The sequence below is a fragment of the Candoia aspera genome, chromosome 7, assembly GCF_035149785.1.
Source record: "Candoia aspera isolate rCanAsp1 chromosome 7, rCanAsp1.hap2, whole genome shotgun sequence".
Taxonomy (NCBI): Eukaryota; Metazoa; Chordata; class Lepidosauria; order Squamata; family Boidae; genus Candoia; species Candoia aspera.
Genome location: NC_086159.1, coordinates 1755865 through 1781398, shown reverse-complemented (window position 1 = coordinate 1781398; position 25534 = coordinate 1755865). Strand labels below are relative to the sequence as shown.

At 49.9% G+C, this 25534-nt stretch overlaps 3 protein-coding genes across 3 annotated transcripts; all 3 read left to right on the top strand.

Annotated features, from left to right (window-relative positions):
• The first annotated feature begins 1261 nt into the window (after positions 1-1261).
• Positions 1262-6972, top strand: LOC134501162 (olfactory receptor 5V1-like). The gene is made up of 2 exons (XM_063308768.1): positions 1262-2188; positions 6880-6972. Exons 1-2 carry the CDS (start codon positions 1262-1264, stop codon positions 6970-6972), a joined length of 1020 nt encoding a protein of 339 aa, XP_063164838.1.
• A 4318-nt stretch (positions 6973-11290) lies between these two features.
• On the top strand, positions 11291-14897 carry LOC134501161 (olfactory receptor 5V1-like). Its single transcript, XM_063308767.1, has 2 exons — positions 11291-12199; positions 14856-14897. The coding sequence occupies exons 1-2, from the start codon at positions 11291-11293 to the stop codon at positions 14895-14897; spliced, it is 951 nt and encodes a 316-aa protein (XP_063164837.1).
• Positions 14898-18267: 3370 nt separating this feature from the next.
• LOC134501158 (olfactory receptor 5V1-like) lies at positions 18268-24995 on the top strand. The gene is made up of 2 exons (XM_063308766.1): positions 18268-19194; positions 24903-24995. Exons 1-2 carry the CDS (start codon positions 18268-18270, stop codon positions 24993-24995), a joined length of 1020 nt encoding a protein of 339 aa, XP_063164836.1.
• The last annotated feature ends 539 nt before the right edge of the window (positions 24996-25534 follow it).

The window sequence follows — 25534 nt, the reverse complement described above, 5'->3', positions numbered from 1 at the left end:
TTCACTAGGAAAGACAGCTGTGCAGACGCACCTCTACAAGCAAAAGCAGCCCTTTGTTATTCTGATCCCAACGTCCCTTTGTCCAATTTCCACGTATCAATCGCTTTCTGGAATCCAGCAGGACAGTAGAAATGTGTGACATTATTAAACCTATTCCTAGCAAGGCCTCTGGTTTGGATAAGCTCAGCAAACACCATATGCTGCCCTGATTCCAAATTTAAATTGACCTTCCTTTAGAGGAGGTGGGATATGGCCGACAAAACCTTTCTGGCTCTCAAGGACAAGGGGGGGCAGGCTTATCCTGTGCTGAAGCCCAGAGCACATCAAGCATTTTCTTGGAGTCCCCTTGGAGATTCACAGGATGCCCAAAGCGATGATTTAGGCTGGATCCTGCTCCACATTTGCTGATAGAATGGAGGGCCCTTAGTGAAATAAGGAAGGGCAAAGAAGTCTGAATTGGAGGAAATGCGGCAGCCATCCAAGGTGCCTTTGATTCAGCTGGTCTTTTTCGTTCTGCCCTTGGCTTTAACAACATGCTTTAAAGACGTAAGAAATTGAAATTGTACAGCATAGGAAATGGATAGACACATCTTTAACTTGGAGGATCTTCACAGCCTTTTCAGCAGCATTTTTCATTGAGTGTTAGTGCCCTTTGGAAGAACAATCACTTGCCTGGGAAAGGGGTAGGACCCATTGGAAAATCGAAGATGTCCCATTAGCATGTCCTTCTCTAGGCCAGTGAGTTCCTGGGGGGCTGAAATAAAAACCTTTTTTGCAGCTTAGAGAGTCATAATGTCACCTTCAGGACCCAGGGGGTTGGAGAAGGCAGCACTGAAGGACTGCTGCGTCCTCCGCAGACTTTCTGTACTCGATACTGTGGCATCTTCCCCGATAAGCCACTTGTCCTCCATATGGAATATGGCTCTGATGCCAAGCTTGGAAGGGATGTTCCTCAGAAATTCCCAGCATGCCCAACGTCCCAGGAATGCAGGGAGGGAATTAAGCTCTGCTCCCCCTGCTCTACGTCCCCAATCTAACTCATCTCGCCCTGCAGCTGATCTAATTCAAAATGGCCAAGCAATCAGTTCTTCTTTGGATGGAGGAGATCGCTGAAATTTCATCCTCCACACTTCCAGAGTCTGAGTCCTCAAATAATGACCTTGTCATTTTGCTTCTTCTGTGCATTTTCCAAGGTCCATGGGCACTTTTTGCTTTCTTCACATGTCCATTTCTCTCTTTCCAGCTCTCCCTGTCCTTCCTCATGAATTCCCACAACCAAACACAGGGGAGAGAATTTGTCTTCCTGGCATTCTCCAGACTCCTAAGCCACCAGGTCTACCTCTTCTTGGTTCTCCTTGCTGCCTATTTGGTCACACTGACAGGCAACTTCATGATCCTAACCCTGGTTCTCCTGGATTCCCGCCTTCACACCCCCATGTACTTCTTCCTCAGCCAGCTCTCCTGCTTGGATATTTGCCTCTGCTCTGTGGTGGTACCAAAAATCCTGGTGAACTTCCTATACCACCAGCACACCATCTCCTACAACCAATGCTTGGCACAAACTTTCTTCCTGATTGGCTTTGCGGGTTGTGAGCCAGCACTGCTGGCCGTCATGGCCTATGACCGCTATGCTGCCATCTGCCAGCCTTTGCACTATGCCCACCTGATGAGGAGCAAGCTGTGCCTCCAGCTGTCTGTGGCTGTTTGGCTCTGGGGCTTCCTGGACTCAGCCATCCATGCTGCCCTGGCCTCCAGGTTGGATTTTTGTGGAAACCACCAGCTTCCTCACATCTTTTGTGATGTCCCCCCATTGCTGAAAATTGCCTGCAGTGATACCTGGGTCAATGAATTGGCCAGTCACATCACCAGCATCTTTGTGGGCCTCAGTCCCTTCCTCTTCATCATCCTGTCCTATTTCTACATTTTGGCCTCCATTCTGCGGATTCAATCCAACACGGGCAGGCACAAAGCCTTCTCCACCTGTGCTTCACACATTGGTGTGGTAACTTTATGTGTTGGAAATGGATTCTTGAACTACAACCAGCCCAGTGCTGGCTACTCCCTGGAGACTGACACTCTGATCTCCACAACCTTTTGCATCATCACCCCCATGCTGAACCCCTTGATCTACAGCCTCCGCAACAAGGAGGTAAAGGGGGCCCTGCGGAAGATTCTCAGCTGCTGGAAGGTAGCATAGTATTCATCTTGGGGGGAGGGGTCGCTGAACCTCATGTGTTTGTGTCCTTCAGAAGCATCAAAGTGGTGCATGAACTTTGGTAGAAATACTTTCTCAAGTCATTTCCATGAGAAAAAAAACTTGTGGAGTTGTCATAATACCACAAGAAGCTGGACCTTGCATCCTTATGCAAACACAATGACTCCAGCCCTCTGTGTTCCAACCTGACCGATTGAGGTTGTCAAGGAGCCTGCAAGCAGGTGCCATACCCTTCTCCTGGCCTATGTTCTACTGCCCCAGAGCAAAGACAAGCGCTAACTAAGATAGAATTCAGATGAGGAATTGGAATCCCTCACAGTTGGTACAATAGTCCAGCTAATGGTGAGGGGCTGCATGTGAAATCCTGCACTGTCCCTGCCGGTTGTGCCCATTGTCATGCAATTGTTCACTTTCCCAATTACTTCATTAATTAATCGTTCCAAGTCACAGCGTAGCTACTTTGCAGGAACGCTGGAAAGATTCAGCAAAGGCTACTCCTTCGCTTCCGTGAACCTGACCCATCGGTTCCTCCTGGTCACAAATTTCCTATAGCCCCGCAGAGGAACCAAGGAGAAAAGGAACAGCTTTGCTTTGCTTTATCACTGTGGCATCAGCGCAATGATGGCATAGGACATGGAAAAAAGAAAAAAGAAATGGTCCGTGTTATTGCGCGGGACAGAACATGAGAAGGGCTTGTAAAGGCAGCCATGTCTGAAACGTCTGGTCAAGCAGAGGAAAGGCACGGGGACCAGTGAGGAGGGAACAGTCCCTAAAAGAATGAAGCAGGCCCTGGCAGACCTGCCCAAGCAGGGGACAGCCACTGGGCCTTGCCTCCCTGACAGACGGGAAGGGCAAGAAGCAAGGGGAAGACCGGGCAGGGCCTGAGGTGGCTGTCGTCTGGGCTGAGCACCACCAACCCGGTTCTGTTGCCAAACCACCATAATGCGGATTGGAGGCCTTCCAGCTCCACAGCAACTGGGGAGAGCACAGAAGCAGCTTAGGCAGTACTGATTGATTGATTGATTGATTGATTGATTGATTGATTTGAGTCATTTTAGGCATTGCCAAATCGACTTGATTCTGGGCAGCTCACAATATAAAACATCATAAAAGCCAATACATTGTGGAATTTCTGAGCGGTGTCTCCAAACAGGTGTCCAGAGGAATTATATCTTCAATCCTTAGCATACCTTGCTGGAACAACAGGCAGGAAGCAGCTCCCTCCCCCCCTCTCTCTCTCATCTATCCTTTTTCTCCATATCAGGCAAGCAAGGTTAGATTTGTGCATTTTGAGAGAAAGAATTCGTATGAATTGGGCAAAAAAAAAAAAAAAAAAAAAAGAACCATTGCTCCCCAGCCCCTTGTCCTCCAGATTTGTTGCAGGTCGACTGCCGTGATTTCCCATCAGGACATTTCTAGCAGAAGGGTGGCTTGCAGGGGACTGTAATGGATCCCTCGAGGTATTCTGGGAAATGAGGGTGGGGGTCACCAACTGACTGCTGCTTCATGGCAAAGCAGAGATGATGACACGCCTTGCAATTCCATGGGCGGGTAGGGAAGACAAGGAAGCAGATTGCTTGCTCCGTGCAGCACTTGTTCCTGGCACACAAGCCCGTAATGAGGTCCCTTGACTCTCATTTCATCATTCTGAAAAACGGGCTGGTTAACTAGCTCCCTTGGCAATGCCGGTTATGCCCCACCAGCAGCACCGTCTCCTGTGGGCTGGCGCCGGGAGATCAGCCTCCGCTCTTGAGCACAGAGTCCAGCCCCAGAGCGGCAAAACTTCAGAGACCGTTTTCAGCTCTTGCTGCAAAGTACCAGCTAAGCAAGGAAAGCCTCCTGTTCTCTGCCAGCGATTTCCTGGCTGACCTCTGCTGGCCCAGTTCAGACCCATCCTGATGGTTTTGGGGGAGGTAGCCCCCCTCTGAGACTTGGTGGCCCTGAGCTCGGGAACTGGGCTATCCACAGATCCAAGTAGGGTTTTCCAGCTCTGCTGAATCAAGCTGTGCAATCGGCTTCACCCGCTACCCCTCGTTTCATTGGCTTCCACCTAAGGCCTCCCCCCACAACCGGGGTCTGTGCAGGAGGGTAGGAAGGCCCCTCCTTCCAGTCGCTGAGCTCCGCCTTCCATAACCATCCTTTTGTACAGCATCACCAGTGGAAGTTGGACCCTCCCTGTCCTGAAACATTCCCACTTGGGTGGCTCTGTCTTTAGATAGCAGACACAAAACTTCCTTCAGAAACAAAGCAACTCGAAGTCTTGTACCACTTTCACAAAAACACACCAGCCATCAACTTCCGAACAGGCCATGCCCCAGAAATGGACCTTGGAGTCGGAACGGACAGCCGGATGGAGAAGCCAGCTTGGTGGGCAGCCCCAGTGCTGTGTCTGGAATCCTGAGCAAGGGGATCAAACACGGAACAACCAGGCTTGTAATTCTCTTAGGAAGTCTACGGTGAGATGGCTCTTGAAATACACCATTCTGGCCACGACGCCGTCAGATGAACCTGGCAGAGTTGGAAGATGTGCCCAAAGGGCAAGTGATGGGAGAAGGTTGGGGCGAGGAAAGGAGGAAGAATGCGGTAGAGCAGGGCCGCAACTAGGCTGGGGCAACCGGGGCGTGTGCCCCTGGGCGCCATGCTGGTCGGGCACCAAAATGGGCGCAGAATCCATGTGTCCCCCGGGTGGCACAGACCCCAATTGCGGGCCTGCGGTAGAGAGTTCAGAAAGGCACAGAGGCGACAGATTGTTCTCCTCCTCCTTGTCTAAAGCTAGAACTCCTCCCACCCAGTCAAAGTGACAAGATGGAGGTTGTAGATTGACCCTCCCTCCAGCCAGCCCGGCAGCCTTCCTAAAACCAAAACTCATCCATGGACTCGCCTTTCCCACAGCTGGCTTTCACAGGGGATGGGAGCTTTTTGTAGAAAGGGCCGTTCCCCAAGAAAGCTGGCTGTCAGCATTTCTCACCTTGTGTCCTGGATCCCAGAATCACACAGGAAACTGCTATTTCCCCAGCCAATCAGCTTGTTACCTTTCCTAGGAGTGCCAAAGCCAGGAAACCGGATAGAAGCCGCATGGCTTCTTCTGCTGCCAGTGATCGTGTAGAGGAACACTCACTGACCACGATACCTTTCAAAAAAACCGCATGGAATTTATTTATTTGCTTGTTTATTTATTTATTCCAATTTTTCAAGTCTGCTTGACTGCTCCATGACTCTGGATGGCTTACAAATTAGAAAAGGAGATAATGCATAGAAAAAGAAGAACATGGCCAGCCTGAAGAACAAACACCCAATCTTAAATTAAACAAAGCTAAACTAAATAAAAGGGGCTACACAACCACCTTAACCCAAGGCCGGGGGGGGGCATTCTTTTGTAGTTTCCAGAGTGTCCTAAGGGTGGGAGCTGCGTGACTCTCCGGGGGAGATTATTCCAGAGGGCAGGCACTGCAACCAGCAAGGCGTGCCTCCTGTCTCCCGCAAGAGGACACTGTTTGATAAGCGGGACCTGGAGAGCAAGCACCCACCCTGCTTGACTCTACCAGGTGGCCAGAGGTCATCGGAGATCAGTGGTCATTCAGGTAGCCAAGCCAAGAAGGGTTTTAAAGGAGTTGAGCAGCACCTTGAGCTGCGCCTGGAAGCCAACTGCAACAAGTGCAGCTCATGGAGCAGTGGCGTCATGTGCGCATAACGCGCCACTCCCATCACTGCCCAGGGCTCTGCATTCTGAACTACCTGCAGCTTCCTGATGGTCTTCAGGGGCGGCCCCACATAGAACGCATTACAGCAATGCAGCCAGGAGGTGGCCGTGGCATGAGTGACTGTTCGAAGAGCCTTCTGTTCCAGTCAGAGGATCTAAATGCCCAACACCGTTGACAGAGTCCAAGAAGAAAACCACTCACGCAAACTGGCTTTCTTCAGGTCATCTTTGGGAAACCTGATCAGGTGACAAGAAGGATGAGGAAGGTGCAGAGCAGAACATGGTGCCTCCCAGGACTGGCTCCTCCTGCAAAAGGACCTCCCTGCCCCGGGTTTCTTGCTGTAGAGGATTAAGAAGCAGGGGGGCTCCGAAATGAACGACCAGTTGGACCCTGCAGAACTTTTAAGTATTCCCCAAACACAGGCACTTGCGGGAAGGGCAGGGCAGGGTGGGATTCAGGATGAGAGCAACTTAGGGCTTTCTTTGTAAAATTTGGCTGGAAGGCTTGGGAAAGGCAGGCTCCTTATGGCAGTCATCTCAGCCTTGGCTACTCTAAGATGTACGACCTTCAACTCCCGCTGGCTGGGGAATTCTGGGGTTTGAGGTCCATACAGCTTAAAGTTGCCAAGGCTGAGAAACATTGCCTTAAAGAAAAAGAGAAAATCACACAATTTGGGCCCAACATCCAAAAAGGCCTGGGGAAACGGCAAGGTAAAGTTAGTAGAGAAAATCCGTTGCGCGGTGGATCCTTTGCCTCTTCCGTGCCGATTGCTCTCTTTGGGGATAGATTTGCATCTCCTCTGATCCTCTGTTTGCTAGCGCAGAGCCTCTCCTGGTTCCCGGGTGCTGCTGGGAGCTTGCAGAGCTCGGTCTGACGTAACCAACTGGTTGCGATTCAAGGAGGCTCTCAGTCCTTGCCTGGTCGGACAGCAGAGACAGAAAGCCTTTTTCTTGATCCCTGCAGCGCGTGCCCCAAAACGCCACCAGCCAGGCGGGCCTGGTGAAAAGGGCCGAACTGCAGTTCTTCGCTGCTCTCTTTACTTTCCGGACGCTCTAAGCTGCCCCAGTCCGAAGACCGTCCTGGCGTTGGCGTGTTTGTTTCGAACCACCAATAACCAGCTTGACCCAGCTCAATAGTTGTTAACACAAAGCACTGGAAACTTGGACCGCTGGTTGAGGGTTTTCGATCCCCTTTAGTGGCTGGGGGGGAAGACTTCTTTTTAACAAAGGAAAGCTTGGAATTGAAAAAAAACCACGGGATCGAACACTATAAAGGCTTTCAACTAGTTCAGCAAGGAACCTCAACAATAAAACTATTTTCTCTGTTAGCTACCCATTTCCTACTGGCCCTTTCTCGACACTCTTTTCTTCAAAGTGCAATTCCAGGGTATTCTCACATCTTTCTGTTCCATATCTCCAATATATTTGTTTCGTGCTGACCTCTCTATTTCTGATGCCTTCATTCCATCTCTCTGGTCCGTGTCTCCAGAGCTACAGGATATGCATTTTTCTACAGGGTCACATGTCTCCTTTCCTTTTTTAGTTTCTGTTTTCTGTTTCTGTTCTGTCTTTTCCCCCTCTTCTTTTCTCCTTGTTTGCTCCCGGCTGGGCTCCTTGGCTCTTCTCTGCTTCTTCCGAATTTTGGTTCCCTCCGAGGGGAAGGCCTTGAAGAGCTTCTCCCTCAGGCTGGTTCTGAGGGACGGAAAAAATGCCACTCCCCCCCCCCCAGTTTTTAGAGCTGCTGCCTCCTTTCTGGGAGCCTCCCCTCATCAGGGCATCTTTCTTTCAGTTTTATTCTTTGCTTTGACTCCTGGCTTCGGCTCTGTTTGTGGCAGGAGAGCTCCAGGCCGCCATTTGCCTTCCCTCCTCCCGGGACAGACCGTCCTGGGCAGAGACATTGGGCGTCTGCAACAGAAGGAGAATATAAAACCTTGCAAAATATGAGGGGAAGTCTGAAGACTTAACAGCTTGGTAGAAAGGGCTGATTTTCCTGCTTTCTGAAATACCAAGGGCTGGGGGAAGCCTCCATGGCTAGAGATGTCCGAAGGCTCTTTGCTCCACGTCCCACTAACTTTCAAAGTGGGGGGGGGGGGGTTGGAGGATGCACGTCCCACCCTGGTGCTGTTCCAGGTAGGCCCCAATGGCTGATGCCTCCCGGAACAGCATCTGGAACCCCACCAGAGGCCCTGCAGTGGCTGTAGAAGAGGGCCCCCCCTGCCATGGCAGGACTGTCCCCCCAGTCTCCCCCTCCATTCTGGAAAGCCTCAGCTTCCAGGCCATCTCCAAAGGCCGCCCCGTTTAGAGGGCCCTGCGGTAATCCGGCAGTGCCAAAGCAAGGCCAGAATCACCATCGCAGAAGGATCCTGCTCCAGGCTTTGCCCCCTGTTACAGCAGTAATCCTGCATCTACGGAGGTCCCAAATCATGAACCACCTCCTTTTGGGGTGGCATGACTGCAGGACTGAGATTTGCAGATACCGCCTGATGCCGGGCATTGTGGACCTTTTCTCAGAAGAACCACACCAGGACGCCATGGATCTTAGAGGGAGGGGTTGCGAGGTTGGCAATTGCAGAGTGAGGTCTCGCAAAATGGGTCTTGCTGACAGGGGCCCCCTCCAGCCCTTCTCTGTGACACTGGCCAGGAACCGGCATAGGGGCATTTTAGCCTCCTGGTTCAGGTCATCTGAAAAGAGGGGGGTCAGTACAATGTGCCAGACTGAGCAAAAATGGGTGTGTTGCAATCCTGGCTCCTGTGGGAATCAAATCAGGCTCCGCCTGCCAACTTCAGCCATCCCGTGGTTTCCTTAGTTGAGAAGAACGTGTTATCTGAACACAGCAACATCACTTTCTGCTTGGGGGCTTAAGGGCTGCACGTCCCCCCGGGAGTCCTGCTCCCCAGTTGCCTTTGTGTTCCTGCAACGCAGCTGCAGTCTTCTCCCGCCCCCAGCTTGGCTCTCTCCGTAAAGAATCTCACTCCTGGGCCGATGGGGTTTGGCGATGCCTTAAAGGCACTTGAGGCCAGACCCCTTCCTTTCACCTGTCTTCTGGCCAGGAGGGCCTGGAGGGGACCAGAGCGCAGGCCATACCAGTTCTGAAAGATGGCTTCAGGAAGCCTTGATAAGACGCACTGGCAGCTTCCGTGGAGGGGGAGCCCATCCGGGTGACAGAGAAGGAGCAGTGCAGAGGTGAGCTTCATGAGCACATCTGGAGCAAGGCACCAGCAGCCCAGGCCCCCAGGTCAGTGGCTCTGCAAGTACCTTCCCCACCTCCCCACATGGCTCCTGGCATGTTAGGGTTTATAAGTAATTACTTTATTACTAGTTATTCCTTTATAAGTAATAATCAGACCTTGAATTGTACTTAGAAGCTGACTGGCAGCCAATGCAGCTTGCATAGCAGTGGTGACCCATGGGCATGAGAGGCACCTGTTACTGGTCGCACCACTGCATTTTGGACCAGATGTACCGTAGGTTCCAGGTGGTCTTCAAGGGCAGCCCCATTTAGAGCACACTGCAGTAATCCAATCATGCGGTGACCAGGACATGAAAAACTGTTGGAAGGGGCTCCTGATCGATCTTGTCTCTTCTAACTCTCTTTCCAGGGCTGGGATTTGAGCTCATTTATAATTTTCCTTGTCCTCTCCTGTTCTTTTCCCAGCTCTGAGATACCATGTTTTAAACGCGGGGACCATAATGTTGTTCTGAACATAGAAGTGTCGTAGTTTCTAAAAGGAGATTGGACCATTAGCGTTCACAGTTTCACGCCTCTTCCTCATAACTCCTCTCTTCCACATCCACCTTTCCACCATGGTCTCTGGTAGAGCATTCTGCCATAGCCTTCTACCAAGATCTTCCTTGACTTTCCACTCCAGCAATCATATTTGGAGGTCCCAAGTGGTACTCCATCCAAGTCCTAACCTAGCCCTATGTTCTGAGCTTTGGCCAAGCTCAGTTGGGTCTGGACTTCTGCTAACACTCAACGAGGCGATCTAAATTGGACTATGGAGTACAGCTTCCCAGACCCATGCGTAGAAAAGCCCAGGATGGAATATAGGAACTTCTGGAAATGTAGGTCTACCAGGAGGGCATAATGATCTTTAATGAGTAGCTACAGCAGATAGCAATATCTATATTGATTTTGATGAGTACGCAATCCAGATCTGGGTGCAGAGGATCTCTTAAAACAGACTTTTCCCAATTTTGCCAGCTCAAGCACTTTTCTGAATGTGCTGGGGTGTTCATCTGGGGTGGGGGGAAGGATTCCTGGGTCACCATGCATACAAAGCCAGCTCTTTTCAGTTGCATAGTCCTAATCTGTCATGCAACCCACTTTGTTCATTTGTGACCAACTGATCATGGGAGCCCAGGAAATAGTTAATCTGAAAGCAGGTCCTACCTGTTATGTCAGTTCCAGCACAGAGCTCCTTTCTCCTTCCAGACTGGTGATGATCCACAACCTTCTGAAGATCACAGATCATCCTTGAGCTTCAGGTTCACGTTCTACTGCAAAACCATGGGATATCAAACGGAAGGATGTCCTTGGTTTTGGAGAGCCTTGGAGCTTTTTATAATCCCAGGGTCACAGAGTTGTTTTATGGAACATCTAAAGCATGCTTCCTCTATTCTTATAAATGAAGATCTGAATGTGGACTTTTCAGATGTTCTCTAAAGCCATCAGGGGCCTTTGTAATTAGAAAGGTTGGGAGAATTGCTCCAGGGGCTTTGCAGAGCTGAGAATGGATAATCTAGCAGCAAAGATTTCTATAGTTTGATCTGTCCTGAACAGTTGTGAGATCGTTCTAACCCAAACCTTAGCCCCATCTTCTGTGGTTTGATCTTTGGTAGTTCTAAATTTTTGTTTCCTAAAAAATGGTAATAACATTGTGTTTCCTCCTTTCCTCCTCTTAGGTGATACTGCTTCCACTTATTGTTGTTTTTGAGTTTTGTTTTTGATCAGAAGGACAAGTCACTCCCAAATTACAAAAAATCCCAACTTAAACAAGTGTCCATCCTTACCCAACACCACAGATTTGTTGAAAGCCTTCAACTTATAAGAGCAAAAGTAATACTTTATGACTCTGGGAACTTCAAGTGCAACTTATGGTATTAAGTGCAACATGGGGAAAATCTATGTGTATGTTCACTAAGAGTAGACAACAACTTGATGGCACGTAATGAATGAATCAATCAATGAATCAATCAATCAATCAAGTGCAATGGTTTGATTTTGTGGATTGCTTCATCCACTACAAAATCTGAAGAGACAAGTGTCTCATTTGCTTTGTGCATCTGAGGTATATGTGAAGGTAAGAAAGTCTCGTTCAGTGATTTTTTCCTCTACTTAAACGTCTTTGCTACACACAATCCCTGCATTGCCATGGATGTCAGCAATCAGACTCTTGCTACAGAATTTGTATTTCTGGGTTTCTCCAGCATCACACATGGTCAGATCTACCTCATCTTGGTGTTCCTTGCCATCTATCTGGTCACCATTCTGGGTAACATCACAATAATCACCCTCATCCTGTTCACTTCCTTCCTTCACAGTCCCATGTATTTTTTCCTCAGCCACTTATCCTGCTTGGATGTCTGCTACTCAACAGTCACAGTCCCCAAGATCCTTTCAAATCTCCTTCTCCAAAGGCACAGCATTTCCTACAACCACTGCTTTGCCCAGATGTTCTTCCTGATGGCCTTCTCTGGCTCAGAATGCTGGTTGCTGGCCATCATGGCGTATGACCGCTATGCTGCCATCTGTCAACCGTTGCGCTATTCTCACATCATGAGCCCACATGTTTGCATGCAAGCGGCCATTTTCATCTGGATCTGGGGCTTCCTGAATTCAGCAGTGCACACAGCCTTGGCCTCCAAGTTACGTTTCTGTGGAGACAATCAGATCCATCACATCTTCTGTGACCTCCCACCACTGCTGAAAATCGCCTGTAGTGACATATATGCCAACCAGATAACAACGCATATAGCCACCCTATTTGTGGGACTGACCCCTTTCCTTTTCATTGTCATCTCCTACTTCTACATCCTTGCATCCATCCTGCGCATCCGCTGCAACTCGGGCAGACAGAAAGCTTTTTCCACCTGCTCTTCTCACATGTTGGTGGTCATCCTTTACTTTGGAAATGGAATCTTAAACTACAACCGGCCAAGCTCTGGCTACTCCCTGGAGATTGACACCCTGATTTCCACAGTGCATTGCATTGTCACCCCGATGTTGAACCCCCTGATCTACAGCCTCCGCAACAAGGAGGTGAAGGGGGCCTTGCGGAAGGTCCTGGACGGCAACAGGAGGATATAGACTTCTTCTCTAAGGTTGGAAAGCCTTCTTGGCACTCCAAGAGACCAGTTCTTCCTTTTTCTTGTGAAGCTCCAGGGAAAAGTGGCACATCTTTGTTCGATGGACACAATCCATGGCTTCTAGCCGCACTGCCTTCCTCGAGTCTTTCACCAGAGAGAAACAGGCTTCCTTCTTCCAACATGAGCCCATCTTGTTTGTGGGGTGGAATTGGTGCCCATGAGATGCCATTTGTCATGGGTCACCTAGCCGCACCATAGCAGAAGGCAGGGGGAAGCACATCAGAATTTCCCCCCCTTGAGGTGCCGCTGGGTGACATTGGGATAGTGAGGAAAATGCTCTTTGCCAGGGCAGGTTTGGGCCATGGGGCAGTGTCATGTTCGCCATTTCAATGTCTTTGATACATCGTAACATTTCGCATGTCATTAGCTGGATGCGTGTTTCATCTTTCACGGGAGGATGGGAGGATTTATCTCTTGGCTCTGCTTTTGGAATGTGTTTGGGTTATCTGTTGTGTTCAAGGTTACTTTCCCAGGCTAGCAGTTCTGATGGTTGCCAGCACCTGGGACGGGCGGGGCTGTTGGCAGGGAGGCGGGGTACGTTTGCACCGAGGGTTTTAAGTTTGTATTTGGCGCGCTTTTGCTCATTCTCAGCTTTCTCTGTATTTGTCCTAAGTTCCCTAATAAATCAGATTTCATTTAGCAACCTCTTGTGAGTCTGAGTATTTGGGTTGGGCAATCATTACAGGCAGGTGCAAAGGGAGGGAATGGCCTTTGGGGCCAGGTTTGCTCCACTTCTCTCCAAGGAGCATAAAATTGCAGGGCACCACAAATCAGATCTGGGGCTGCTTTCTGCTCTTTTCTGTTGCCTAATTTCAAATCTAGAAATAGAGCATGAATTGAGACAACCATTGCAGTTTTGCAAAGAATACACTTTCTGAGTTAGTAAGAGATTCTAGCCAGGAATAAACAGTTTTAGGAACTCCGTTTTCATATCTTCTGAAGACTGAGGGTGAAACCTTGGGCAAGGTGTTCTACGTGCAGACCAATGCAGCCATTCTCTGAGAGACCTTATGAGCCTGCAAAGCGTTAAAAAAAACTGGCCCATGAGCTGCCTGGGAACAAGGGAGTTGAATCCTGACTGGACGATGCTGAGTTAGAGATTTCAGAAAGCTGCTGAAGGGCGCAGGATGCACAGATGTCCCGAAACCTCCAGGAGTGCCTCTTAAACTAAGGTTCCTGGTGTAATTACGTTTTAGGAACTATTCTGAGACCAAGAAATTGCTTGTCTGCTTCATCCAAAGGACATTAAACCAATGGACTGTAGAGAACACAGGGAAGAGGTAGATGTGAGCATGGAGGGTTTTCCTCTTGCCATTCCCCACCCAATGCTTTATTTGTATTTTTTTCTTGAAGAAATGATTATTCACTATTCAGAATGCAATAAATTATGTTCAAAATTTTTTTAAGTCGTTAACTCGTATTTAAAAGTTCTTTTGTTAAGGAATGAAGGAAACTGGCCCAGTGCTGTAAAAATCTTTTGATCCAAAGTTTCCTAATAGCTGAAAAGCAGTTAACAAGCAATTTCCAAAGGTGATTGGGAAAGGAAGGATGCGAGCTTAGGGCCCTGTCGAAGGCACCGACCACACTTTGAGCAAAAAGATGGCTACTCCCTCATCTCCCAGGGCTCTAAACCTGCCAGAGACCACTGTCTTGCAGTCTCCTCACGAGGAGCAGCTGCCTGGAGCACTTGTGGATGAGCTCAAGTCCTCTCCTTGTCCAGAGAGGCATCACGAAGAGCCAGTCGACTCACTGTCTCTTCATTCTGCCGCAGTCCTCGGCTCTGCTTTTCCTGGAGTCGTCTTCAGTCTGGCCTTTTTCCCCCGGAACAGATGGGATATGGGAAAAAGAGATCATGTGTTGTATTTTAAGAGAAGCTGATAGTTACTCAAATTGTTTATACTTGTTGTAATGAAGGGGAAGTCATTTCGTTATATACATTTCTTTTTCTTTACTATATTCTTATTTTTCTTTCTCTTCTATTTTTTATTCTTCCTCTTCTCTTCTTTTCTGCATTTTCTATTTTTTCTATTTTTTTAGTTGTATTAGTTTCTATTGTTGTAATCTTTAATAAAATTACTATCTATATCTATATCTCAATAAAGTATGAATTGCAACCATGGCCTGTTTTCTTTCCAAAGATTAGTTATCTAGTTTAGCGACTCCACTCCTTTGGACTGACAAGTTGGGGTATGAAGTTCCATCAAATGATGCCAAGTCTAAGGAGCAGGAAGCTGCTAGAGAGCCTGATATTGCCCTGTGAACCCCTTTCTTTAGGTTAAGGTGAAAGAACTTACAATCGTCTGCTACTTCTATAAAAAGGGGAAGTTTTGGCCAACAATCGTACACCTGGCATTTCTTGTGATGGGTGGACTGGGATTGTTGGCGTGTTTGGATAGCAGGAGGCATCTCTCTCATCCGCATCGGTGGCACCCTTGGCGGAACAGCAACTGCAGGCTCTCAGAACTTCGACCTAAGACAGGAAGATGGGCACACAACCGCGGGCAGTCACCACTTTTTCATTATCTTCCCTGCACCTCCCCAAGTTTCTGAACTCTGAGATGTTTGGGAAGATTTTCCTCCAGGTGCAAGGGCAAAGGCCTCAAAAGCCTTAAATAAAATATTCCCTCCAGGGGAACCAAAATTCCTGACTAGATCTTGTGTAAGGATGCCATTTATGCAAGTGACCCAGTCAGACTCTGGCTGTGTTGGTCCTGGATCCGAGGGGTGGGAGGTGCTTCTCTGTGGGAGGGGCGGTTCCACGTGTCTTGAAGGAGGCAGTGGGGTGCCGTGTTTGCAGGAAGCCATCATTGGACCCAGCAGTGCTGGAGAATTTTTGTCCAGTCTCCAACTTTCTCTTTCTGGGAAAGGTAGTTGGGAAGGTATTAAGCCGACAGCTTCAGAGGGCCCTGGAGGAAGCAGATTGTCTAGACATGTCACTGCTGGTTTTCAGAGTAGAATATAGTCCTGAGAAAGCAATGAACACACTTGTAGACGATTTCTCACAGGTTCAGGATGGGAGTGATGTATCCATCCTGGCCTTCCTTGATCTGTCAAGAGCTCTGAAGACCAGTGTTCGTGGCATTCTTCTGGGCTGGCTGAGCAGGCTGGGAGTGGGAGACACGGCTCCTCACCGGTCCTCCTTCCCGCAAGGCCAGTCGCAGTTCATGTCGGTAGGGAAGAGAGGTCTAGCCATAGGCCCCTGCTACGCTGGACTCTGCCTGCTCCTATTTGACATCTGCAGGAAGTCATCTCTTGGCACGGGGTCAAGCGTTCTTAGTACGCTGATGACACTCAGCCGTGCATCTCTGCCCCTCGTCCAAGGGGTGTTGTGGAGGACTTCCCCAGCGGCTGGAGGGTAGATGCGACTGGACGGGGAAGAACAGGCGTCAGCTCGACCCTGACAAGACTGAGCGGCTGCGGGGTTTAGGGGTCCCCGGATCTGGGCCTTTCTATTGCTAACCCTGAATGGGGTTACAGGGAGTCCTTGAGTTACAACAGCAATTGGGACGGGGATTGTTGTTGCTGAGGTGGTCATAAAATGCGACATCACGTGGCCACATTGCTTAGCGACGGCAATCCAGGCTGTGGGGTTTAGGGCTCTCCGGATCTGGGCCTTCCTATTGCTAACCCTGAATGGGGTTACAGTCTACCAGGAAAGGAAGGAGGGAGGGAGACTCTTAAAATGCCCTGGCTTTTTTTTTTAAATGCTCTTGGATTCATTTCTAGAATGCCTGCTAAAAGCAAACGGGATAACTGATTTCAGATTTCTCTCCCTGCCTGGCTACGTTTCAGATCTGGAAAAGATTGTCCTGCTTTGCCCTCTTCCTTCCTCCCACCCCTGAGAAAACTCTCCTGTGCCTGCTAACAAGCCCCACATGAGTCAGACTTGCGCCGGAGGATCCCTCTGCCTGCCTCCGGCTTTACTCCCCGCAGAGCCCAGGGCAGGACTACACTCAGGGCCCCCACGCCAAGGCACGCTTCACCCAATGAGCACCGCCTGCCACGGATAATGCCAGCAACTGGCAGCCTCGGTCCTACGGTAAGAATGAGCTTCCTGCTCTGTGGGCAGGCGGTTGGCCGAGACACCTCTCCTCTCGTTGTACCTGAACCCGACTGTGGGAGAACCTGGGGAGAGGGTGCTCAGCTGGTCTTCAGCAGGTGAGATAAGCAGCACAGGTGAGTTGCTTTCTGGTCCATCAAGGATTCTCCTCCCATTCTTTCTGGGGTGGCACTGTAAGAAGATTTTTAGCTTTAGGAGGGAGGGACCAGGAATGCCAGACTCAACCCGGGAAACTCCACCTAGGGAATCTCGGGACTGGCACAGGCCTTCCGCTGCCTGAGACTCACAACAGACCACAGTTTGCAACCACTGACAAGCCAGCCTTTCCCATCCTTTGTAGGACTATGTGCTGCTTCAGAGATGGGCTTTGATTGGACACAGCAGCTCCCTGGATCGAAGCTGGGAACTGGAAACTTACAGATACATTTTCCAGCTCCTTTTGTTATGACAGGCAAGGGAACTGAGGGATCAAGTTTCAAGACCCTCAAACCAAGAACATCGTCATGCAGTGTAAGTCAACTATGGATCGCATATTGCTGCTAGCCATGGCAGCAAGGTGGCAATTCCATGTTCAGAGGTGACGTGTCTCAGCCGAATATTGGGTGAGGAACATGAAGAGGAGGGTGTTGCTCTTGGGTTTGCAAGAGGCGTCTTGAAAGGGGCACCCTCACCCCATTGTCTCCATTCACTAGGAAAGACAGCTGTGCAGACGCACCTCTACAAGCAAAAGCAGCCCTTTGTCATTCTGATCCCAACGTCCCTTTGTCCAATCTCCACGTATCAATCGCTTTCTGGAATCCAGCAGGACAGTAGAAATGTGTGACATTATTAAACCTATTCCTAGCAAGGCCTCTGGTTTGGATAAGCTCAGCAAACACCATATGCTGCCCTGATTCCAAATTTAAATTGACCTTCCTTTAGAGGAGGTGGGATATGGCCGACAAAACCTTTCTGGCTCTCAAGGACAAGGGGGGGCAGGCTTATCCTGTGCTGAAGCCCAGAGCACATCAAGCATTTTCTTGGAGTCCCCTTGGAGATTCACAGGACGCCCAAAGCGATGATTTAGGCTGGATCCTGCTCCACATTTGCTGATAGAATGGAGGGCCCTTAGTGAAATAAGGAAGGGCAAAGAAGTCTGAATTGGAGGAAATGCGACAGCCATCCAAGGTGCCTTTGATTCAGCTGGTCTTTTTCGTTCTGCCCTTGGCTTTAACAACGTGCTTTAAAGACGTAAGAAATTGAAATTGTACAGCATAGGAAATGGATAGACACATCTTTAACTTGGAGGATCTTCACAGCCTTTTCAGCAGCATTTCCCATGGACTGTTAGTGCCCTTTGGAATCAGATCACTTGCCTGGGAAAGGGGTAGGACCCATTGGAAAATCAAAGATGTCCCATTAGCATGTCCTTCTCTAGGCCAGTGAGTTCCTGGGGGGCTGAAATAAAAACCTTTTTTGCAGCTTAGAGAGTCATAATGTCACCTTCAGGACCCAGGGGGTTGGAGAAGGCAGCGCTGAAGGACTGCTGCGTCCTCCGCAGACTTTCTGTACTCGATACTGTGGCATCTTCCCCGATAAGCCACTTGTCCTCCATATGGAATATGGCTCTGATGCCAAGCTTGGAAGGGATGTTCCTCAGAAATTCCCAGCATGCCCAATGTCCCAGGAATGCATGGAGGGAATTAAGCTCTGCTCCCCCTGCTCTACGTCCCCAATCTAACTCATCTTGCCCTGCAGCTGATCTAATTCTTCTTTGGCCAGAAGAGATCTCTGAAATTTCATCCTCCACACTTCCAGAGTCTGAGTCCTCAAATAATGACCTTGTCATTTTGCTTCTTCTGTGCATTTTCCAAGGTCCATGGGCACTTTTTGCTTTCTTCACATGTCCATTTCTCTCTTTCCAGCTCTCCCTGTCCTTCCTCATGAATTCCCACAACGAAACGCAGGGGAGAGAATTTGTCTTCCTGGCATTCTCCAGACTCCTAAGCCACCAGGTCTACCTCTTCTTGGTTCTCCTTGCTGCCTATTTGGCCACACTGACAGGCAATTTCATGATCCTAACCCTGGTTCTCCTGGATTCCCGCCTTCACACCCCCATGTACTTTTTCCTCAGCCAGCTCTCCTGCCTGGATATTTGCCTCTGCTCTGTGGTGGTACCAAAAATCCTGGTGAACTTCCTATACCAGCAGCACACCATCTCTTACAACCAATGCCTGGCACAAGCATTCTTCCTGATTGGCTTTGCGGGATGTGAGCCAGCACTGCTGGCTGTCATGGCCTATGACCGCTATGCTGCCATCTGCCAGCCTTTGCACTATGCCCACCTGATGAGGAGCAAGCTGTGCCTCCAGCTGTCTGTGGCCGTTTGGCTCTGGGGCTTCCTGAACTCAGCTATCTATACTGCTCTGGCTTCCAGGTTGGAGTTCTGTGGAAACCACCAGCTTCCTCACATCTTTTGTGATGTCCCCCCTTTGCTGAAAATTGCCTGCAGCGATACCTCAGTCAACGAGTTGGCCACTCACATCACCAGCATCTTTGTGGGCCTTGTCCCCTTCCTCTTCATCATCCTGTCCTATTTCTACATTTTGGCCTCCATTCTGCGGATTCCATCCAACACGGGCAGGCCGAAAGCCTTCTCCACCTGCGCTTCACACATTGGTGTTGTAATTGTCTGCCTTGGAAATGCCTTTGTAAACTACAACCAGCCCAGTGCTGGCTACTCCCTGGAGACTGACACTCTGATCTCCACAACCTTTTGCATCGTCACCCCCATGCTGAACCCCTTGATCTACAGCCTCCGCAACAAGGAGGTGAAGGGGGCCCTGCGGAAGATTCTCAGCTGCTGGAAGGTAGCATAGTATTCATCTTGGGGGGAGGGGTCGCTGAACCTCATGTGTTTGTGTCCTTCAGAAGCATCAAAGTGGTGCATGAACTTTGGTAGAAGTACTTTCTCAAGTCATTTCCATGAGAAAAAAAACTTGCGGAGTTGTAATACCACGAGAAGCTGGACCTTGCATCCTTACGAACACGCAATGCCTCCAGCCCTCTGTGTTCCACCCTGACTGATTAAGGTTGTCAAGGAGCCTGCAAGCAGGTGCCATACCCTTCTCCTGGCCTATGTTCTACTGCCCCAGAGCAAAGACAAGCGCTAACTAAGATAGAATTCAGATGAGGAATTGGAACCACAGTCAAAGAACGAGTGCTAGTATAGGAAATGAAGTGTGGACGTGGCAGAAGCCAAGATGGTCTTCAAGGATAGAAAGATCTGGAGAGGATCATGAATGGCAAAGGCATGGCTTAGATTGAACCACGTGCTTCTCTTTGTCTTATCTCCGGCCTTTAAGGCCTTTCGTTGGCTCTGTCCTGCTGCTTCTCTGCATGTTACATAATGTTTCTTGCTCTGAAAATAGCATAAATGGTGTACAAGTCTGTCTGTCTGTACGTTGAAATCCCCCGGTACTCTTTCCCGAGTTCCCGCCGCGATTCCTGCTCTCTCTGAGGTCTCTCCAGGCACCTGCGCAAGGACCCCAGCGTGGTTGAAGAGCCTCTCCCTAGGGGATGCATTTCACAAAACTAGCCCTATTCTTGGGTACCGCAGAGGTGGCCGTGGAGCATGGTTATCACAAAGGCCCAGCGAGGCACCATTAAATCCCGTCATAAGAAAGTGTCATAGCTGGCTTCCAAAACCAGAACAAAACACAGAGTAGAAAACAAGTGGAAGTGGTAAAATAGGAAGGCTGCAAAACTGAGATATGGCCGGCAGTGTTGAAATAGACATCCGTACCATGCAAGTGGCTGCTCATTCTTCTGTTAAAAACCATGCAAAAGGTGACCGTCCCCAAGGAGGTCCAGGGCTCCCCAACTCATCTCCCTACTTCTCTCTCCACTGACGTCCCTAGACACAGGGGCCTGAATCACCAGCGTGAGGCGCAGTGATCAGTGCTAGGTCTGGCAGCACCAAGGACTAACCCTCCCTGGACGCATGGCCCAAATGTGCTTCCTGCTGTCCTTTGCAGGAACAGAAGCCAGCTTGCTGGCTCTCATGGCCCATGACCACCTCTGACCACTTCATTCCATCGGCAGGTCTCTGTGCTGCTCCAGTCTCATGAGCAACTGGTGCTTGAGAACAGGCGGTGGCTGCCTGGCTCCGGGGCTTCCTTGATTCTGCTCTTCATGCTGTCCTGACTTGCACTTCTCATGAGATCCCTCACAGTTGGTACAATGGTCCAGCTAATGGTGAGGGGCTGCATGTGAAATCCTGCCCTGTCTCTGCCGGTTGTGCCCATTGTCATGCAATGGTTCACTTTCCCAATTACTTCATTAATTAATCGTTCCAAGTCGCAGCGTAGCTACTTTGCAGGAACGCTGGAAAGTTTCAGCAAAGGCTACTCCTTCGTTTCCGTGAACCTGACCCATCGGTTCCTCCTGGTCACAAATTTCCTATAGCCCCGCAGAGGAACCAAGGAGAAAAGGAACAGCTTTCCTTTGCTTTAATCACTGTGGCATCAGCGCAATGATGGCACAGGACATGGAAAAAAGAAAAAAGAAATGGTCCGCGTTATTGCGCGGGACAGAACATGAGAAGGGCTTGTAAAGGCAGCCATGTCTGAAACGTCTGGTCAAGCAGAGGAAAGGCACGGGGACCAGCGAGGAGGGAACAGTCCCTAAAAGGACGAAGCAGGCCCTGGCAGACCTGCCCACACAGGGGACAGCCACTGGGCCTTGCCTCCCTGACAGAGGGGAAGGGCAAGAAGCAAGGGGAAGACCGGGCAGGGCCTGAGGTGGCTGTCGTCTGGGCTGAGCACCACCGACCCGGTCCTGTTGCCAAACCACCATAATGCGGATTGGAGGCCTTCCAGCTCCACAGCAACTGGGGAGAGCACAGAAGCAGCTTAGGCAGTACTGATTTATTGATTGATTGATTGATTGATTGATTGATTGATTTGAGTCATTTTAGGCATTGCCAAATCAACTTGATTCTGGGCAGCTCACAATATAAAACATCATAAAAGCCAATACATTGTGGAATTTCTGAGCGGTGTCTCCAAACAGGTGTCCAGAGGAATTATATCTTCAATCCTTAGCATACCTTGCTGGAACAACAGGCAGGAAGCAGCTCCCTCCCCCTCTCCCTCTCTCATCTATCCTTTTTCTCCATATCAGGCAAGCAAGGTTAGATTTGTGCATTTTGAGAGAAAGAATTCATATGAATTGGGCAAAAAAAAAAAAAAAAGAACCATTGCTCCCCAGCCCCTTGTCCTCCAGATTTGTTGGAGGTTGACTGCTGTGATTTCCCATCAGGACATTTCTAGCAGAAGGGTGGCTTGCAGGGGACTGTAATGGATCCCTCGAGGTATTCTGGGAAATGAGGGTGGGGGTCACCAACTGACTGCTGCTTCATGGCAAAGCAGAGATGATGACACGCCTTGCAATTCCATGGGCGGGTAGGGAAGACAAGGAAGCGGATTGCTTGCTCCGTGCGGCTCTTGTTCCTGGCACACAAGCCCGTAATGAGGTCCCTTGACTCCCATTTCATCATTCTGAAAAACGGGCTGGTTACTAGCTCCCTCGGCAATGCCGGCTATGCCCCACCAGCAGCACCTTCTCCTGTGGGCTGGCGCCGGGAGATCAGCCTCCGCTCTTGAGCACAGAGTCCAGCCCCAGAGCGGCAAAACTTCGGAGACTGTTTTCAGCTCTTGCTGCAAAGTACCAGCTAAGCAAGGAAAGCCTCCTGCTCTCTGCCAGCGATTTCCTGGCTGACCTCTGCTGGCCCAGTTCAGACCCATCCTGATGGTCTTGGGGGAGGTAGCCCCCCTCTGAGACTTGGTGGCCCTGAGCTCGGGAACCGGGCTATCCACGGATCCAAGTAGGGTTTTCCAGCTCTGCTGAATCAAGCTGTGCAATCGGCTTCACCCGCTACCCCTCGTTTCATTGGCTTCCACCTAAGGCCTCCCCCACAACCGGGGTCTGTGCAGGAGGGTAGGAAGGCCCCTCCTTCCAGTCGCTGAGCTCCGCCTTCCATAACCATCCTTTTGTACAGAGTCACCAGTGGAAGTTGGACCCTCCCTGTCCTGAAACATTCCCACTTAGGTGGCTCTGTCTTTAGATAGCAGACACAAAACTTCCTTCAGAAACAAAGCAACTCGAAGTCTTGTACCACTTTCACAAAAACACACCAGCCATCAACTTCCGAACAGGTCGTGCCCCAGAAATGGACCTTGGAGTCGGAACGGACAGCCGGATGGAGAAGCCAGCTTGGTGGGCAGCCCCAGTGCTGTGTCTGGAATCCTGAGCAAGGGGATCAAACACGGAACAACCAGGCTTGTAATTCTCTTAGGAGGTCTACGGTGAGATGGCTCTTGAAATACACCATTCTGGCCACGACGCCTTCAGATGAACCTGGCAGAGTTGGAAGATGTGCCCAAAGGGCAAGTGATGGGAGAAGGTTGGGGCGAGGAAAGGAGGAAGAATGAGGTAGAGCAGGGCTGCAACCAGGCTGGGGCAACCGGGGCGTGTGCCCCTGGGCGCCATGCTGGTCGGGCACCAAAATGGGCGCAGAATCCATGTGTCCCCCGGGTGGCACAGACCCCAATTGCGGGCCTGCGGTAGAGAGTTCAGAAAGGCACAGAGGCGACAGATTGTTCTCCTCCTCCTTGTCTAAAGCTAGAACTCCTCCCACCCAGTCAAAGTGACAAGATGGAGGTTGTAGATTGACCCTCCCTCCAGCCAGCCCGGCAGCCTTCCTAAAACCAAAACTCATCCATGGACTCGCCTTTCCCACAGCTGGCTTTCACAGGGGATGGGAGCTTTTTGTAGAAAGGGCCGTTCCCCAAGAAAGCTGGCTGTCAGCATTTCTCACCTTGTGTCCTGGATCCCAGAATCACACAGGAAACTGCTATTTCCCCAGCCAATCAGCTTGTTACCTTTCCTAGGAGTGCCAAAGCCAGGAAACCGGATAGAAGCCGCATGGCTTCTTCTGCTGCCAGTGATCATGTAGAGGAACACTCACTGACCACGATACCTTTCAAAAAAACCGCATGGAATTTATTTATTTGCTTGTTTATTTATTTATTCCAATTTTTCAAGTCTGCTTGACTGCTCCATGACTCTGGATGGCTTACAAATTAGAAAAGGAGATAATGCATAGAAAAAGAAGAACATGGCCAGCCTGAAGAACAAACACCCAATCTTAAATTAAACAAAGCTAAACTAAATAAAAGGGGCTACACAACCACCTTAACCCAAGGCCGGGGGAGGGGGCATTCTTTTGTAGTTTCCAGAGTGTCCTAAGGGTGGGAGCTGCGTGACTCTCCGGGGGAGATTATTCCAGAGGGCAGGCACTGCAACCAGCAAGGCGTGCCTCCTGTCTCCTGCAAGAGGACACTGTTTGATAAGCGGGACCTGGAGAGCAAGCACCCACCCTGCTTGACTCTACCAGGTGGCCAGAGGTCATCGGAGATCAGTGGTCATTCAGGTAGCCAAGCCAAGAAGGGTTTTAAAGGAGTTGAGCAGCACCTTGAGCTGCGCCTGGAAGCCAACTGCAACAAGTGCAGCTCATGGAGCAGTGGCGTCATGTGCGCATAACGCGCCACTCCCATCACTGCCCAGGGCTCTGCATTCTGAACTACCTGCAGCTTCCTGATGGTCTTCAGGGGCGGCCCCACATAGAACGCATTACAGCAATGCAGCCAGGAGGTGGCCGTGGCATGAGTGACTGTTCGAAGAGCCTTCTGTTCCAGTCAGAGGATCTAAATGCCCAACACCGTTGACAGAGTCCAAGAAGAAAACCACTCACGCAAACTGGCTTTCTTCAGGTCATCTTTGGGAAACCTGATCAGGTGACAAGAAGGATGAGGAAGGTGCAGAGCAGAACATGGTGCCTCCCAGGACTGGCTCCTCCTGCAAAAGGACCTCCCTGCCCCGGGTTTCTTGCTGTAGAGGATTAAGAAGCAGGGGGGCTCCGAAATGAACGACCAGTTGGACCCTGCAGAACTTTTAAGTATTCCCCAAACACAGGCACTTGCGGGAAGGGCAGGGCAGGGTGGGATTCAGGATGAGAGCAACTTAGGGCTTTCTTTGTAAAATTTGGCTGGAAGGCTTGGGAAAGGCAGGCTCCTTATGGCAGTCATCTCAGCCTTGGCTACTCTAAGATGTACGACCTTCAACTCCCGCTGGCTGGGGAATTCTGGGGTTTGAGGTCCATACAGCTTAAAGTTGCCAAGGCTGAGAAACATTGCCTTAAAGAAAAAGAGAAAATCACACAATTTGGGCCCAACATCCAAAAAGGCCTGGGGAAACGGCAAGGTAAAGTTAGTAGAGAAAATCCGTTGCGCGGTGGATCCTTTGCCTCTTCCGTGCCGATTGCTCTCTTTGGGGATAGATTTGCATCTCCTCTGATCCTCTGTTTGCTAGCGCAGAGCCTCTCCTGGTTCCCGGGTGCTGCTGGGAGCTTGCAGAGCTCGGTCTGACGTAACCAACTGGTTGCGATTCAAGGAGGCTCTCAGTCCTTGCCTGGTCGGACAGCAGAGACAGAAAGCCTTTTTCTTGATCCCTGCAGCGCGTGCCCCAAAACGCCACCAGCCAGGCGGGCCTGGTGAAAAGGGCCGAACTGCAGTTCTTCGCTGCTCTCTTTACTTTCCGGACGCTCTAAGCTGCCCCAGTCCGAAGACCGTCCTGGCGTTGGCGTGTTTGTTTCGAACCACCAATAACCAGCTTGACCCAGCTCAATAGTTGTTAACACAAAGCACTGGAAACTTGGACCGCTGGTTGAGGGTTTTCGATCCCCTTTAGTGGCTGGGGGGGAAGACTTCTTTTTAACAAAGGAAAGCTTGGAATTGAAAAAAAACCACGGGATCGAACACTATAAAGGCTTTCAACTAGTTCAGCAAGGAACCTCAACAATAAAACTATTTTCTCTGTTAGCTACCCATTTCCTACTGGCCCTTTCTCGACACTCTTTTCTTCAAAGTGCAATTCCAGGGTATTCTCACATCTTTCTGTTCCATATCTCCAATATATTTGTTTCGTGCTGACCTCTCTATTTCTGATGCCTTCATTCCATCTCTCTGGTCCGTGTCTCCAGAGCTACAGGATATGCATTTTTCTACAGGGTCACATGTCTCCTTTCCTTTTTTAGTTTCTGTTTTCTGTTTCTGTTCTGTCTTTTCCCCCTCTTCTTTTCTCCTTGTT